Here is a 14168-nt window from a genome sequence, read left to right on the forward strand (position 1 = left end):
AAAAATTTTTCTTCTTCCTCTATAACCAAAGTCGTAATCTCTTGCTATGCATGAGCCTTGCCAGGAGTAATTGATGCCCGCCCCATAAATGTTTTATAATTGCCTTTATTAAGAGTTGAAACCAGAAATATTCCCACAAGCTATGGCCTATGTCATTTCAAACTCATCTTATGTTACACTTAAAAGTTGATGACTTACAGATGACTTCATTTTGCCCAAAAAAAAGAAATTGAAATTGTACATCTACACATTGAAGACTCACCATAACTGCCACAAACAACACGGGCTAAACTGAACTCCTTCCCGAGGCAAAAAGATGAAAAAAATGAATCACCAGTGTAACAATTTTACATTTGACAAACTTTACTATCAACTTTTTTGCACACTATTTGCACACTATTTAGTAATAATAGTAGTAGTATTTAGTAGTGTGCGTGCGCATGCATGTGTATGTACATTACATCATCACCTCTACAGCAAAATGTCTTTCTTTCTTTTGTGATAATCTTTGTAGTAGATTAAATATAATAAACGTTTTGTCAAAGCCTTTGGACACCTTCAAATTCAGACCATAAAATCAGTGCGCGTCATCTGCTAGCATACATAAGCTAGCATGCCATACTTTTTTTTTTTTTTTTTGCTCCCCGTTTCAAAAGTGCCGAGGCATTGTCTTTCGTCAGTGCGCCGAGAGAGAGTTGCCCTACTTGTGACAACGAGCAGTGTCAGCGTCTCCTCTGAAGCAGAAGCAGACATTCCGGCGCTCGCTTGTCACTCAGATTAGCGTCTCGGCCAGTGACGACGCAGCAGAGAGAGACTGCTCCTCTAAGATAGCAACAATATACTCAATTGTACAGTATACCTGCTGAGCGGCGTAAGCAATCTAGCCCCCCCCCCCCCCCCCAAAAAAAAAGAGTCGAATGGATGCAACATTTGGAGAGTGTGCATGCACGCAGCTGCCTTGCGTCATTCAGCCCCGGGGTCCATTTAATACCTTGTAAGCATCCCTCCTCATTAAGCATTGAGGCGGTTTTTGGCAGTAGCATTCTGTATTTACAAAACGCCTGTGCTGGCTTGACCATGTTTGGCCCGAGCGGCTCCCCAGTGCCTTACTGCGCGGGTGCCAAATGTCCATCTTGGACCCGGAGTCTGCCTACCTTGCCTGAAGACGTGCGACTCGAAAAACCTGCCTTCAAAACAACAAATGCCGTTTTGCTGTTGTGTCTTTCAGTTGAACACGAGACTTGGGACAAACGGAGTTATACTGCCAAGATGTCTCTCCAGGTAGTGTATTTTTATTGGTTTTATGAACACAATAATATGAAATTGTTTTTGTTTTATGTGCAGCGGTTTGTTTCAGCCGCAGTTGTTGTTTTTTTTAAGTGCTAATTAAATCAGGTTAAGTTGGGTTCATTTGATTTGTATTAACTGTTTTGATCAAGGTTTGACAAAAAGTAGGCCCAAATAGGTCACCGGTTGAATTATTATTTTTTTTCTTCCAATTGTTGAATTCAAATGCTTTAAATTCTTTTATGATTAAAGAAACACCAGGATAAATGGCTTGGTGTTTCATATTTGTTGGACGTCACAAAATCGTTTTTGTCCCATTATTTATCATTAGTTTGTATCTACAATATACTGTGCATGTCAATTTGGCTTTTTTTTTTTTTTTTTTGGGGGGTCATATGTTCCAAAAACATATTTAATTCATCAAGAGCCCCTTCATTAACCCCAAAAAGCTCAGAAGACTGCCAAGGCCATTCACACTAAATCAAACTTCAGAACATGGCGCGAAAACAGCGACAGTGAGTTACTTTCAACAGTTTGTGATTAATTATTTGCAATTGCCAAGCTGATTTCCTGACGGTCTTTTCCACCGCAACCTGAGATTGCTCCATTTAGACTAAATCACGCAATTCGAAGCTGTTCTGCACCTGGTTGCACACTTGGCCAAAGTCATGACACACAAAACGCAGTTTGCGGAGGTCAGGGCGCCGAGATGGGAAAAAATTCACTTCTGCGGCACTCACTGGACTTTTGAGGGCGAAACCCTGCGCAAAAGGGTGCTCATTAAAACATAAAATAAAATAAAAATCCGTTTTGGAGATTTGGTTTTTTTTTTCCCAGGCTGCTTATGTTTCCGAAGTGATGTTGGATGTAAATAGCTGTTCTCGCTTGCCCTTCACCGACCGGGAGCAGTGCCAAGCTTGGCCAAGTGAAGCCAGATGGCAGTAAAAAAAAAAAAAAAAAAGTCTCGTAAGACTCTCCCATCGTTCATTGCGACCGATATCTCTGCTCTTCTGATCCCTCACCTGCAAGTCATCAGAAACGACAGAAAAAAAAAAAAAAAAAACGCAATCTGCCTTCTTGTCACTCGTCGACCGCAAAGTCTCCGTCGACAGCCGGGTGAGTCAGTGTCTCCGACAGCAGGTGACAAATGCACTTCATGGCCGCCGTCTACTCTGAACAGCAGACGGGCGGCCATGAAGTGTCTATGCAGACTGATGACATTTTGAATTTAGATTTCCTAATGACTTAGTTTGAAACATCTGGAGGTCCACGCCTCTGCGCCAGATCACTCCATGACCTTAGTCTGCTGTTTACAATTCGTCTCTGACGTTCATACGTCCCATCCAAGCGTCCCTTGGGAGCAAATAGTCAACCGTAAATGGAAATAAAAATAGAAAATGAAGGGAAAAAAAAAACAAAAAAAAAAACGTGCTATATTTTCGTCAGTGCGGAAAATACTGCACTTGCATGGCTTATCTCCCCTTGTATTAGTTTTACGACGTGTACCAAGGGAGGTACTTCATAAATCACTTTTCTACTCCGCGCTTTGAACTCTGATCAATGGGGCGACCCGCTGCCTGGCTCAAGGGAAGGGGCGGGGCCTCGCTCATTCACGTTCTTCACCAAGACTCCACACACAATTCATAGCGTTGACGACAAGCTTTTCTCCTCCTTTTCTTTCGTCCCGAAGGATCAGCAGGATGGAGGCGCCGGTCGTGGCGGCAGAGTGAAGCGGCAGCCAGTCGACGACGGGAATGAAGTGGAAACTCCTAGCCGGTAAGATAACGTAGTCTGTTGAGCTTGTGGATTAGTTTGCATGGGTTCTTGATAACCGTTTACTCATTTGTGTGCTTAATAGATTGAGAAATTTAAAAAAAAATATGGGCATCACCCTGCATTATTTTTGTTTAAAAAAAAAAGTACTATTCAGTTTTTGTGTAAGTGCATTTCACTTGCTTAACAGAGTTGTGGGCTTTGGTTGATTGACCAAAGGTTTTTTGTTGGCGACTACAATGTGATAAAAGTCAATGACATTGTTGATATTTCAACGCAGTATAGCAATCCCTAACCTTTTTTTTCCTCGTAAAGAAGTCATGTATTTTGAAGGACTGACAAAGAAACAAATCAAAACAAATAATGGAAAATACAACTCGCTCGCCACAGTCTCGTGATCGTGCTGGCGCAAATTTTCGCAGCGATGATCGGAACGGCCGAAGCTAGCGACGCTAACGGCCGTTCTCATCCAACACCGTTTTAGCATACGAACGAAAGACCAAAGATGCCGTAAACGTGATAAGCTTTTGTCTACGTTTAGTTAGATTATTATTATTTTTTTTTTTTTACGCTAGCTTTGTTTACTTGGTTTTAAGATTATTTTTTTCCCCCCCAAGTCAAATGTTCCTGTTCTATTGACAGATCATTTTGATTTGATTTAAGTAATTTAAATGTTCTTTTTTTTTTTTTTTCTTTCAGCCCAGTTTTCTCTGTGTCATTCATTCAGAATGAAGCAGCTCACTTTGAAGCTAAACGGCACACCGACTCGTCTGGGTAAACAGATAACAAAGGTCATTACAGGCCATCAAACGCCTCCGTCTAGAGCGAATAATCAGAGCGCCTGGACCTCCGCCAAGCCCAGTGGCCCACAAACTGTTACATTTTTTTATCAACCTTTGTTTTTGGCTCATTGTCGTGGTCAGTACGGCTGGAAAATGTGACTTGCTGTCGGCCTGTCTAAAGGCAAATGCATGAAGAGCTACGGTCAACGGCACCTCCCGCTCCGCCGATATTCATGGAAATCAACCTTTCTGCTTTTGCACATCGTTGCCAAAGGGAACGCTATCTTTCGCGGAAGTAACCAGACCGACCGGTCGAGCTTCTTCTCATTCCACACTTTCGTTTTGATCTTTACACAAGCGCCATGGTGATCCCGATCGGCATGGCTGGCATAGCTGCAGCTTTGAGTCCTGTGACCTTTGCTGTGTTTGTTTCCACGGGAAGGTTAAAGGCATCATTTTTCTTTTTTTTTTTTTTTTTTTGTTCAGTTTGAACAAGATCTTTGTTCCACTGGTCGCTACAGTGAAGCCCCCCCCCCCCCCCTAAACACAATTACAAATTCCTGCAATAGGGAAAAGTAAGCAAAAGTTAACACCTGCTTGGTGAAATGCATTTGTGCATGTAATTGATATTTACTTAATTTGGTTTGGGTTGTTCATTTTGTACCAGATACATCTGTGGTTTAAGGGTCATTATCAGAGACGTGTGATTACAATTTTTTTGCACCCAAGTTGAGTCACTTGATTTGGAGTCCGATAGCGAGTGGGATCTGGTACCTCGGCACTGCGTTTAAAAGAAAACGTTCACTACTGTTTGAGCGTCTCGTTCGCTTATCACAAAAGTAATTCACACCTGTTAGAAGGCGAGTCATTTAAATGCGGCACATTTGCTAACCTGCCACACTTTGTAACTCTTTGACGAAGCCATACGAGCAAAACGTTTCGACATCTCACGCTGCGCCTCTTTGGTCAGATCGGGGCAGTGTTGCATTGTCCCGCTCGTTTAACTGCCATATTTCCGCCAATTTCTCATGGTTTCACAATGAATTTCTCTTTTTATGACTTGAGGAATTCCAAAACACGGGACGTCTATGAGCTGGGCCACATGCCATGATTTGCTCTGGCGTTCTCGTCCTCATTAGGACTGTTTACAGTCATACCGGTCCTGCGCTGACATTGATGAGTGCCCATTACTGTTCACGCAGCGCATCGAACGATTCATTGGAGGAGTGAAGATGGAGAATTTCTATAAGCCTGGAGGAAACCTTAATAACAGATAACAGATGCTGTGATAGCGGAAAGGGGGCTTAAGCTCCCCCGAGCCAGCCCTCAACCCGCTTTGCCGAGTTTTCCTATGTGCCGTCATGTATAGGCGGCAAAGTTTCCATGAAAATTGCTCACACAAGAGCTAACTCTAAGTCTGTTGTTTCTCTCAGCAGCAAAGAAATGGAACAGAGAGACGCTGTCGAAGAACCTTCGCTGAAGGAGCAGCGTGACGCGCCAGAAGAAATGAGGGTCGGTTTTCCAGCATTTTCTTTTCAACCTTACCGTGGAGCTCGTAAAATTTGCACACGAGGCCAATTAAGTGTCACGTGGTTCTCATCACCAGGACCTCAGCGGGTTCTGTTTTTAATTGGCGGACTTGATTGATGTATACAGTGTCATTTACTGCGCGGATATGTAATTTCAAGGAGGCGCGCATTCTTCAAACGGAGCATCATCGCATACTTCATCTTATAGCAAACATAACTCTCACGTTCTAACCTGGAGCTTGCTCACCGCACGATGTTTTTCGCAAAACAAGACCACCCGGCCGAGCCGCATCGGCCCTTTCCGGCATCTCTTAAATCAGCGCTCACTCGTGACCTTTGACCTCCAGTAGGACACCTGCTGCGGTTCCAGCTGCGCTCTGGGCATTTAATCTGTTGCATATTGAAAACATGTTTTTCAAAGCACGTACTTGTTACTATCTATAAAATGCATCCGAATGCTGCGTTGAATCTGCACGAGCAGAATGAACGGAGTCTCCGCAACGTGTTTCTGTCGACTTGACGCAGCATGCGTTGATGCGCATTTGAGGTGCGTGTAGCATTTCTTAGCTCAGTGCTATGTCATAATGTGAAACGTCATAGCCAGGCTAGCAGAAATTAGCATTGATGAAAAAGTTAGCTTAAGTTTAAAAATCTGCGATCTAGCAGTGGTTACTGTCAGGCTGCAGGCATTTTCTCACATTCACATTTTTTTTTTGTGTCAAAACACCCCCCTCCCCCTTCCATCCCATCCCGGCACCTCGCTGATGTAACCCACTAACCCAGAAACTCTTGATAACAGCAGTGAGTCACTGAAGCAGAGAGAGAGAGAGAGAGAGAGAGAGACCACATTGTTGCCGCTCTTGTTTATTATTCCTCGAACGTGTGGTTGTAAAAAGTGTCTTCTTTTCCGCAGACACCCTCGCTGCAGCGCCAGGACTCCGGGCCAAGAGGCATCAAGGGAATCCTGAAGAAGAGCCGCTCCACCAGCGTGGAGTCCGACCAAAGCGAGGGCTCGGCGCACGAGTGCGCGCCGCTCCGTCAGGGCAGCGTCACGCTGACTCACCCCGGGAGCGAAGATGCGGAGGATCACAATCAGCTGGACCTGGAGGAAGATGTCAACGAAGACGAGGAGGAGGAGGAGGATGAAGAGGAGGAGGAGGAGGAGGAGGAGGAGGAAAACGACAGGGACGAAGACTCGTTTCTGGACGACGTCACAGACGCGGGCGACTTGAGCGTCCAGAGCCGTCGCAGCGAGCGCAGCAGTGGCAGCAGCTGCAGTTTAGAGGAGATGCGCAGCCCGTCGCCGGACGAGAGCCCGGACGTGACCTCCACGGTGTCGGAGGACACCGAGGAGATGGACAGCTTGGACGGAAGCCAGGGCTCCTCCATCAAGCAGAGGTCTTGCAATGTTACCCGTAATGAAACGGCAGTTACACCTCGCGCCAGCTAAGGCAGGGCAAGCCGAAAGATACTCTAAACCAAGTCTGCGATCAGTGACAAGAGTGCCAGCTTAGAAAAACGTGACGCATTCAAGCAATCTACCTTGAAGTAGAAGTCTTGTTTACTGGAAAGAAAGTGTCATGCAGCATTTTAGCTAGCATTGTGTTTTTTAAGTTCAATATGTTTGAGTCCTCAGGTCATCAATATTTAGGTCAAAATGTTTGTATGGCATTTACACCTGGCAGTTACGTTTAGTTGGCGTTTTTATGAAAGGGGTCCTTGCAAAATGTTCTCCCTTGACCCAGATAGTCTCAGCTTCATATGACGGCAAGGAACCGTATTTGGTAACGTGAGCCCAAATGGAAGCAGATAATGGGAAGGAAAAGTGTTTTATCATCATATGGCGCATAATTATTATAAATGTATAAAAAAATAACGTTCATGGTAATTATAATTTGACACAGGTCATTTACACGTCTTCCCTTTTCAGACTTGCAGAGTTCAGCAGCGGTGACAGCGAGAAGAGGGAATGGACAAAGAAGCCCAAACCGTCGGGAGTCATTCAGACATCGCTAGCCGATCGCTTCAACCAGCTCCACGATGCTGAGAACGCCTGGAAGAAAAAGGTGCTTTTTTTTTTTTTTTTCTTATCCTTGGGTAAATATTACATGAGCTGTGATCTTAGGTTTCGTTATCAGGTAAACAGCTTAAAAACTGGGCCGAAAAAGTACGCGTCGAAGGCCTTTGCTGTGTCAGCTTTTTGGGCCTTTGCCAACGAGCGGATTCCGCTACCTTTGTGTGGAAAAGTACGGACTTGGCTGTGGACTCGTCGTTTCCCCCTCGCTGAATCGGCTTTGTTCTCGAGCTGCTTCCGGGAGGGTGAGAGATTGTAGCCCGTTTGGGCGTATGATGCCAAAGATCCGGGTTTGAGCTAGCCAAATAAAAGCCGACACCGTGGCCACACACCTGCGAGTCACCTTTGCTTCTCCTGCTGTTTTCGCCCTCGACTTTCCTCTCACCTCAGCGGCGAAGCGTTCTGTCCAAAAACAAACAGCCGGAGGTCGTCCGATTTGCTTGAGCGGCGAGCGCGTTTGCGGAGGTGGAAGCGCACGCACGTTTTGACATGCCCTTCCTCACAGTCGTGCCGGTTTCCGTACAAACAAGTGCTTCGTGCTGAAAACAGAAAAAAAGCATAGCGCGGCATAATCACCGCTTGTCCAAGTTTAGCTTCCTGCTGTAGTGGTGGAAAAAGACTGCACTGCACCCTTAATTTGTGCACAAACATTTCACTTTTTAAGAAGTGTGATTTTTAAAGGTGCAGCAGCAGAAGAATCGTGTCCCTTTTATTTTCTTATTACACTGGAGCTTTCACCTGTGAGTTTATTTTGCTCTGTGACTGCGCTCAAATCATTCTCGCTCTAATTAATTTCATCAAATTAACGTTCCCCATTGAATTGAATGGATATGCTGTTAATCCGTTCCAGTCCAACAAAAAAAAAAAAATTGTTGTTTTTAATAAAGGAAAATGGCACTGTATTCTAAACTATAAATATAACAGAAAATCAACTCGTATGAAAAATGAAATGGCGTGGCCTATTTCCCTTTGGAGTCAGCCATACGTGAGCATAACGCAACTGCCCCCTCAATAAATATATTTATTGTTTTGAGTTTGAAGAAAAGCTCATCGGTTCGCCTGCGGGTCATATAGCGTGGACGTTTGTTGCTCTTTGGTTGATATGTGGGCGAGCGGGGAAATGTAACATGCTTGGTGTCCACATCATGGCCATCCCCAAGCAGCTCCAGATGTTTCCTGTTACCTCCGCGCCGCCGCTGCGGTGCTGCAAAACGCTCAAGAATTTTCGTTTATAGCTCTGGATTCGTCGCGATAAATCCTATATAATGCGTACGGGTTAGTCGCTGCCGTTTCGTTAAACAACTTTGGAGTTTGACTTTGCACGAGCAGATCATTTCCTTGGGGTTTTGTTTTTTTATGGAAATGAATTCAAAGGAGGATATGAAACATGTGTAGTACGTCAAATTCCTTTCAGGTCTCTTGGTTTTGGAGTCTGGCTATGACTCAGTGACCGGCCGGCCTGTCAAAACATCGTCTACGCAGTGTGCACCTTCGGCCCCCCCCCCCCGCTCGGAGATTACGATCCCCGTAAGGGCGATGCTCTGCTGCAGGGCTCCCCTGTGCATTGCTTCTTGGATACTGTGTCACATGCTTTAATGTTTTGCCTTGAGTGTACGAGGCTGGGAACAGAAAAAAAAAAGGTTTCCTGACGTGGACATTGACGGTTTAAAAGTAAAAAAAAAAAAAACTGACACTGTAAACGCACATCCATTTCCCCTTGATTTCCTCTCGTCCTTGGTCATGCACTTGTTCCATTCTAATGTTTTCCTCTGTTCATCCCCCACCTTTCTCCCCCCTTGCCACCTTTCCTCCCTCTTTGCCCCCCCCCCCCCACATGTTGTAGACTCAACCCCTTTTCTCTGACTCCTGCCTGTCAACCTTTCCCACTGTCTTGAGGTGAGTGCTTCGCGCGCCCCCAAAAGTAGCGCCGACCAAATTTTCGGAACCCAAAGTATCACCTTAGAAAAATGACTCGGCCCTTCCAAGCGTCACCATCCGGGCCACGATTGTCAATTATTAAATCAATTACATCCGCGAATGAATTCTTCAACGCTGAGGAGGCAGCTAGGTCGCCATTTAAAGAGCCGAGGAAAAAAAAAAATGGTTTCCTGTGGGAGAGCGATGCCTTTTCGTCTCCTCCTTCTCCGCTCTCTGGGGTCCTGTTAAGATGAAGTCGTATTTCCTCCCCCCTTTGATTGGCTCCAGATAGAAGCTTTGCCACTCTACAAGTGTGCGAGAAGCATTAAGGTCCATGTGGCTGACAGCGTGCGAGTGTAACGCGCCGAGAAGCCTCGAGCAACTTGTTGAGGTTTTGGTTGTGAAATGTTTAGGTGAAGCAACAACTAGCGTCACACAAAAATTTTTTTTAAAGAAAAGCACATTTTGGTGGATTATGAAAGCCAAGATTTCTCAAATGTGCTTTCCAATGCCGAAAGTGCTTGCTCGTTGAAAAAACGACTCACTTCACTTTGAGGTGAAGGTCAAGTGTTGCGGTAACTGCGTGTGTGTCGTTCTGACTAAATGTATTTCTTTGAGCCGCCAACGCAACAGGTTTGGCGCCGGTCCCAAAAATCTGTTTCCACTTTTACCTTTTTTTTTTTTTTGCTGGCAATCGTGTTTGAGTCAAAGCAGCATTTTTGCGTAAATTCAGAACACACTAGGATGGTTTTCGCCATGTTGCTCAAGCTGGTTTATTTGCTGGCCCGTGTGGAACAATGGGGCGAACCCAAGCTCCGTTCATGGCATGTTGTCCGAAATTAGCGAGGGGGGATCAGGAGGCTCATTCACAGCAGGAGGAAAATATATTTTGTGACTTGCTGACCTCAGCCAAGATTAAACTTTTGACCTTGTAGCTGCAAAGAGCCTCCCCCATTCACAGTTAGTCATAAAATGAAGACTGCAAATGTACAGTGCTTAAAAGTTAAATACAACTGAATTGTACTTAAATGTTATGTAGTGTAGTGCATTTGAAATTAAATTAATAAAAAAAAAAAATCAAGCCAATGTAATATGATGCACAAAGAAAAAAAACTCAAACTTTTGCAAGCGCATTGGTATTTTTTTTTTTTTAAATGACTGCAATTCAGCTTTTAGGCATGGATGTTTGATACCACTTTTTTTGACTGATTCTAGTTCACGAATTTACTTTTTGAGTCCTCACCAATACTGACCATCAACATTTAGTGCTTATAATTTAGAAAATTTCAAACGATTGTGACTTTCTCTCCGACTCTGGTGATGATTCGCCGATGTGTAAGACTATCTGACAGACTGTCAGGCAGTATAGCGCCAACTACTGCAGAGGAGGACTCAATGTCACTTTTTTTGGGTTTTTTTGCCTTAAGTATCGGCGGGCAGGTATCGGCAGCCTCCAGGAGTACCCAATGCCTTAAAATAAGGTTAATATCGGCCTGACAACATTTTTTTTCCACCTCACAAATAATTTAATCAAGCAATTGCAAGTGCACGAGGATGGATTTCAGTCTGACAACCTCTTTAAGTAAGTAACACAGACATGCTTGTATTGTAACATCCACTTAATGTCAGATTGACAAAATGGGCTAATTTTTCAGGGGCGGAACATGCCCTAATCTGATGCCACATTGACATCATCTTGGCTGCCGCTCACTGCTGGAGCTCCACATCTTCTTTTTTTTTTTTTTTTTCCATTCCCTTTTAAAAACTGCAGACATCTGTAGATGTTTAACTTGGCCCGTCTGGCCTTCACACTAAAGATGGTTTACAAGTCGGACGCCAGCAAACTTTCATTACTGTCAGTTACTTCCATACAGCAACACAAGCGTGCGGCCGTGCTGTAATGTATGAAGTGTTAATTTCCAAATATAGTAACTCGCATGTTCACATTTGGCACGTGTGAACTTTTGCAACTATGTGCGATCTGTTAGAGCGAAAAGGTCACTCCCGGTTGTTACCTTCCTTGCAAATGATGAAGAAGTATTAGGCCGTAAAAAGACATGAAGTGCGATAAAAGGCTTCAGAGGTGAAGAACTCTATCATTGGTTAGCAAAACATGGCTCCTGGGGTCCATTGGCAATGGGGGGGGGTGATAAATGACTGTTAATTTGTTTTCTAAATAGAGGAATTAGGGTACAAAAAATGGCAGCAGAAATGAATCACTTTAAGTATTGGGTGATGAACGGCCCGCTGGGGATTGCAGCGTTTCGCAACACTTCTCACGGTTTTAAACCGGACGAGTTGTTTTTGGAAGACATTTAGAATCTGTCCAGGATACAATTACACCACGCGGGAATCATTCCCAAGTCCAAGGGGTTGTTACTTAATTAGCCTGCTAGCATTGGCTAAGTGGTTGAGTGCTCATGTTTGACTCAAAAGCATGTTGTTGGTGGTGAAAGCAATTATTACATGCTGAATTTTATCCTATAGTGGCGATGGGTTGCGTTTATTTACTCAGCTGTTACTGCAGCTAACTGAGGAGTCTTGACCTCCGTCTTCATCTATAGCTGCGTCACCACTACAAAGATGGTCGTCTGAGTCCGTCCTTTTTGTTTTCCTTCCCCAATACCATCGGAGCAGAAGTCCAGCGTGGACGCGTCGCCCAAGATGTCGCTGGCCGATCGGATGAAGATCCTCAAGGACAAAGAGGAGCAGTGGAAGAGCAAAGGCAAAGGAGCGGCCAACGACTCCGTTCAGTTCACCGTCGCCGGCCGCATGGCCAAGAAAGGTAACGCTTGCCGAAGTTGCGGCGTGAAATGGCCGCAAAATCCTCGTTGCCCAAAGATGCCACAAGATGGCAGCAGAGCACTGTTTCCGATTAGACAAGGCTACGGCTTGGCTCAATGAAGCGCCTCCCCTTCACTTGGACTTAGTTCTTTGATCTCCGGATGGCGCCAAAGCACTATATATACACATTTCATGTTTCACCAGGTTTAGTGTCCGACGCAGGAAAGGGTGAGTCCCGACTTACCCCCATGAAAAAGTCCAACGCCACGCCTGTGAAGCCTCTTGAAGGTAGTAAACACGCCCGCTTCTTATTACACCGCCATTTTTACGCGCAAATGCTGCCGTGTCAGGATATTGACAATATTGGATTGCTCTGCTTCAAAGAAATTTCCAGCAGAACAGATGTCAAGGTGGAAGGAGACAAAAGGCTCGACAAACTTGAGTCCTTCCTGGACAAACTTCACAGTAAAGGTACACTCTTCCTGTTTTTTTTTTTCCTTCACAATTAGGATTTGCAACATGCAAATTCAAGTAACCCGATCCACATGCCAGACATTCCATTTTCCACCCTCAGGCGTGAGCAAGAGCAAGACGTCCACCATCGAAGTGACGGCCGAGGCCGAGAAGGAAGTGATGACCCTGGACGATGACGAGACCTTCGGCAACTTCTACCGATCCATCTCGCCCTCGGCCCTCCAGGACGTCGTGGTGACCGAGGAGGACCTGAGCCAGATCCAGGCCGACACGCCCAAGTGGGCCCAACTCAAACGTGGCGCGAAGCGAACAATAACGGCAAAAGCGAGACTTGACGAATGCCGTTCCTCCTCAGGCTCACGTCAGCCGTGGCCGAGCATAAGCGTGCCGTGCGGCCAAACAGGAGGAACCAAGGCTCCAGGAACCCCCTGCGAGCGCTGGCCGCGCGCAACGACATCCGGCAGGTGTACACGGAACAGAGGCTCAACATCGCCAAAGTGGAGACCAAGAGGATCCAAGTGGAGCGCAGTAAGAGATTGGCCGGGGCAGCACGTGCAGATCACAAGCGGACACGTTTTACATCCGATGATGATCAGATGATCTCGTCTTAATTGAACTCATTCTCTGCTAGACGTTTTCAGACCCTCTTTTACCCTAACGTTTGAAAAAAAATTGAAAAAAAATAGAAATAAATTCCTGGGATTGAATGGCTGGACTGTGAAAAGACATTAAAAAAAAACTTTGAATTCAGTGAATTCATTTCAGTGAATGAGTGAATAGCTTCAGTTGAAAAACTGAAGTGACAAAACTGTTCTGCAAATGGCGACGTGTGGATACACAGTTTAATTGTACTCTCAGGCAGCTTTTGGAAGTGGTAGTTAGTTAAAGCGGAAGTCAAGCCAACATTTTTACTTTATGTTAATGCGCCTTCACTAGTCTAAACACGGCATTCTGATTAATATAGCGTTTGTGGAATTTGAGTTGAGCAGTAAAATCCAAAGGTTTTTGTCCAATTCAGGGGGCGGCCATTTTGTCATTGAAAACGACATCGCAGTTGCTCAGGTAACAACCAGTCATGGCTCAGCTTCAGATAACCGGTGAGCCGTGATTGCTCGTTACCTGGGCAACTGTGATGTCATTTTCAGTCGACAGCAAGTCACTAAAAACGGGTAGACTTTGCTGTTTTAACTCAAATTCCACAAATGAAATATTAATCAGAATTCCGTGTTTGGACTAGTGGGGGCGCATGGAAAATTTTCGGGTCAACCTCCACTTTAAGCGTATCAGTGTATTGTTGATCATGCGCTATCCCCGCTTTCTCGCTAGTGGCCAAACACTCCAACATGGCCGACGTGGCCTTGGCGGGCCTGGCCAGCAAGGAGAACTTCCGCAAGGTCAACCTGCGCAGCGTCAAGTCGACCGACGTGGTCACCAACAACAGCGCGCTGCCCTTCAACAAGCTCATGCTCATTCGCATCAAAGGTCAGCGACTTGTTCGGATCAACCTTTGTGGCACGCTTATGTGAGCCGGGCAATTTGGCAAGTAGT

The 14168-nt window shown here is 45.2% G+C and overlaps 1 protein-coding gene across 4 annotated transcripts in view; it reads left to right on the plus strand.

The window, feature by feature from the left end:
* svild (supervillin d) overlaps positions 1-14168 on the plus strand; it is a 33092-nt gene that overhangs the window by 13398 nt on the left and 5526 nt on the right. The window contains exons 4-14 of one of the 4 annotated variants that reach the window (XM_086016746.1): positions 1229-1281; positions 2978-3063; positions 5276-5354; positions 6285-6769; positions 7302-7437; positions 12000-12147; positions 12351-12434; positions 12531-12617; positions 12721-12898; positions 12976-13148; positions 13947-14102. In XM_086016746.1, coding sequence (XP_085872872.1) covers positions 1229-1281; positions 2978-3063; positions 5276-5354; positions 6285-6769; positions 7302-7437; positions 12000-12147; positions 12351-12434; positions 12531-12617; positions 12721-12898; positions 12976-13148; positions 13947-14102 — 1665 coding nt within the window. The remainder of the gene's footprint in view (positions 1-1228; positions 1282-2977; positions 3064-5275; positions 5355-6284; positions 6770-7301; positions 7438-11999; positions 12148-12350; positions 12435-12530; positions 12618-12720; positions 12899-12975; positions 13149-13946; positions 14103-14168) is intronic. The other 3 variants (XM_086016747.1, XM_086016748.1, XM_086016749.1) reach the window with 3 other exon arrangements.

This window comes from Filicampus tigris, chromosome 19 (genome assembly GCF_054856515.1).
Source record: "Filicampus tigris isolate MCC_2025a chromosome 19, RoL_Ftig_1.0, whole genome shotgun sequence".
NCBI classification, from domain to species: Eukaryota; Metazoa; Chordata; class Actinopteri; order Syngnathiformes; family Syngnathidae; genus Filicampus; species Filicampus tigris.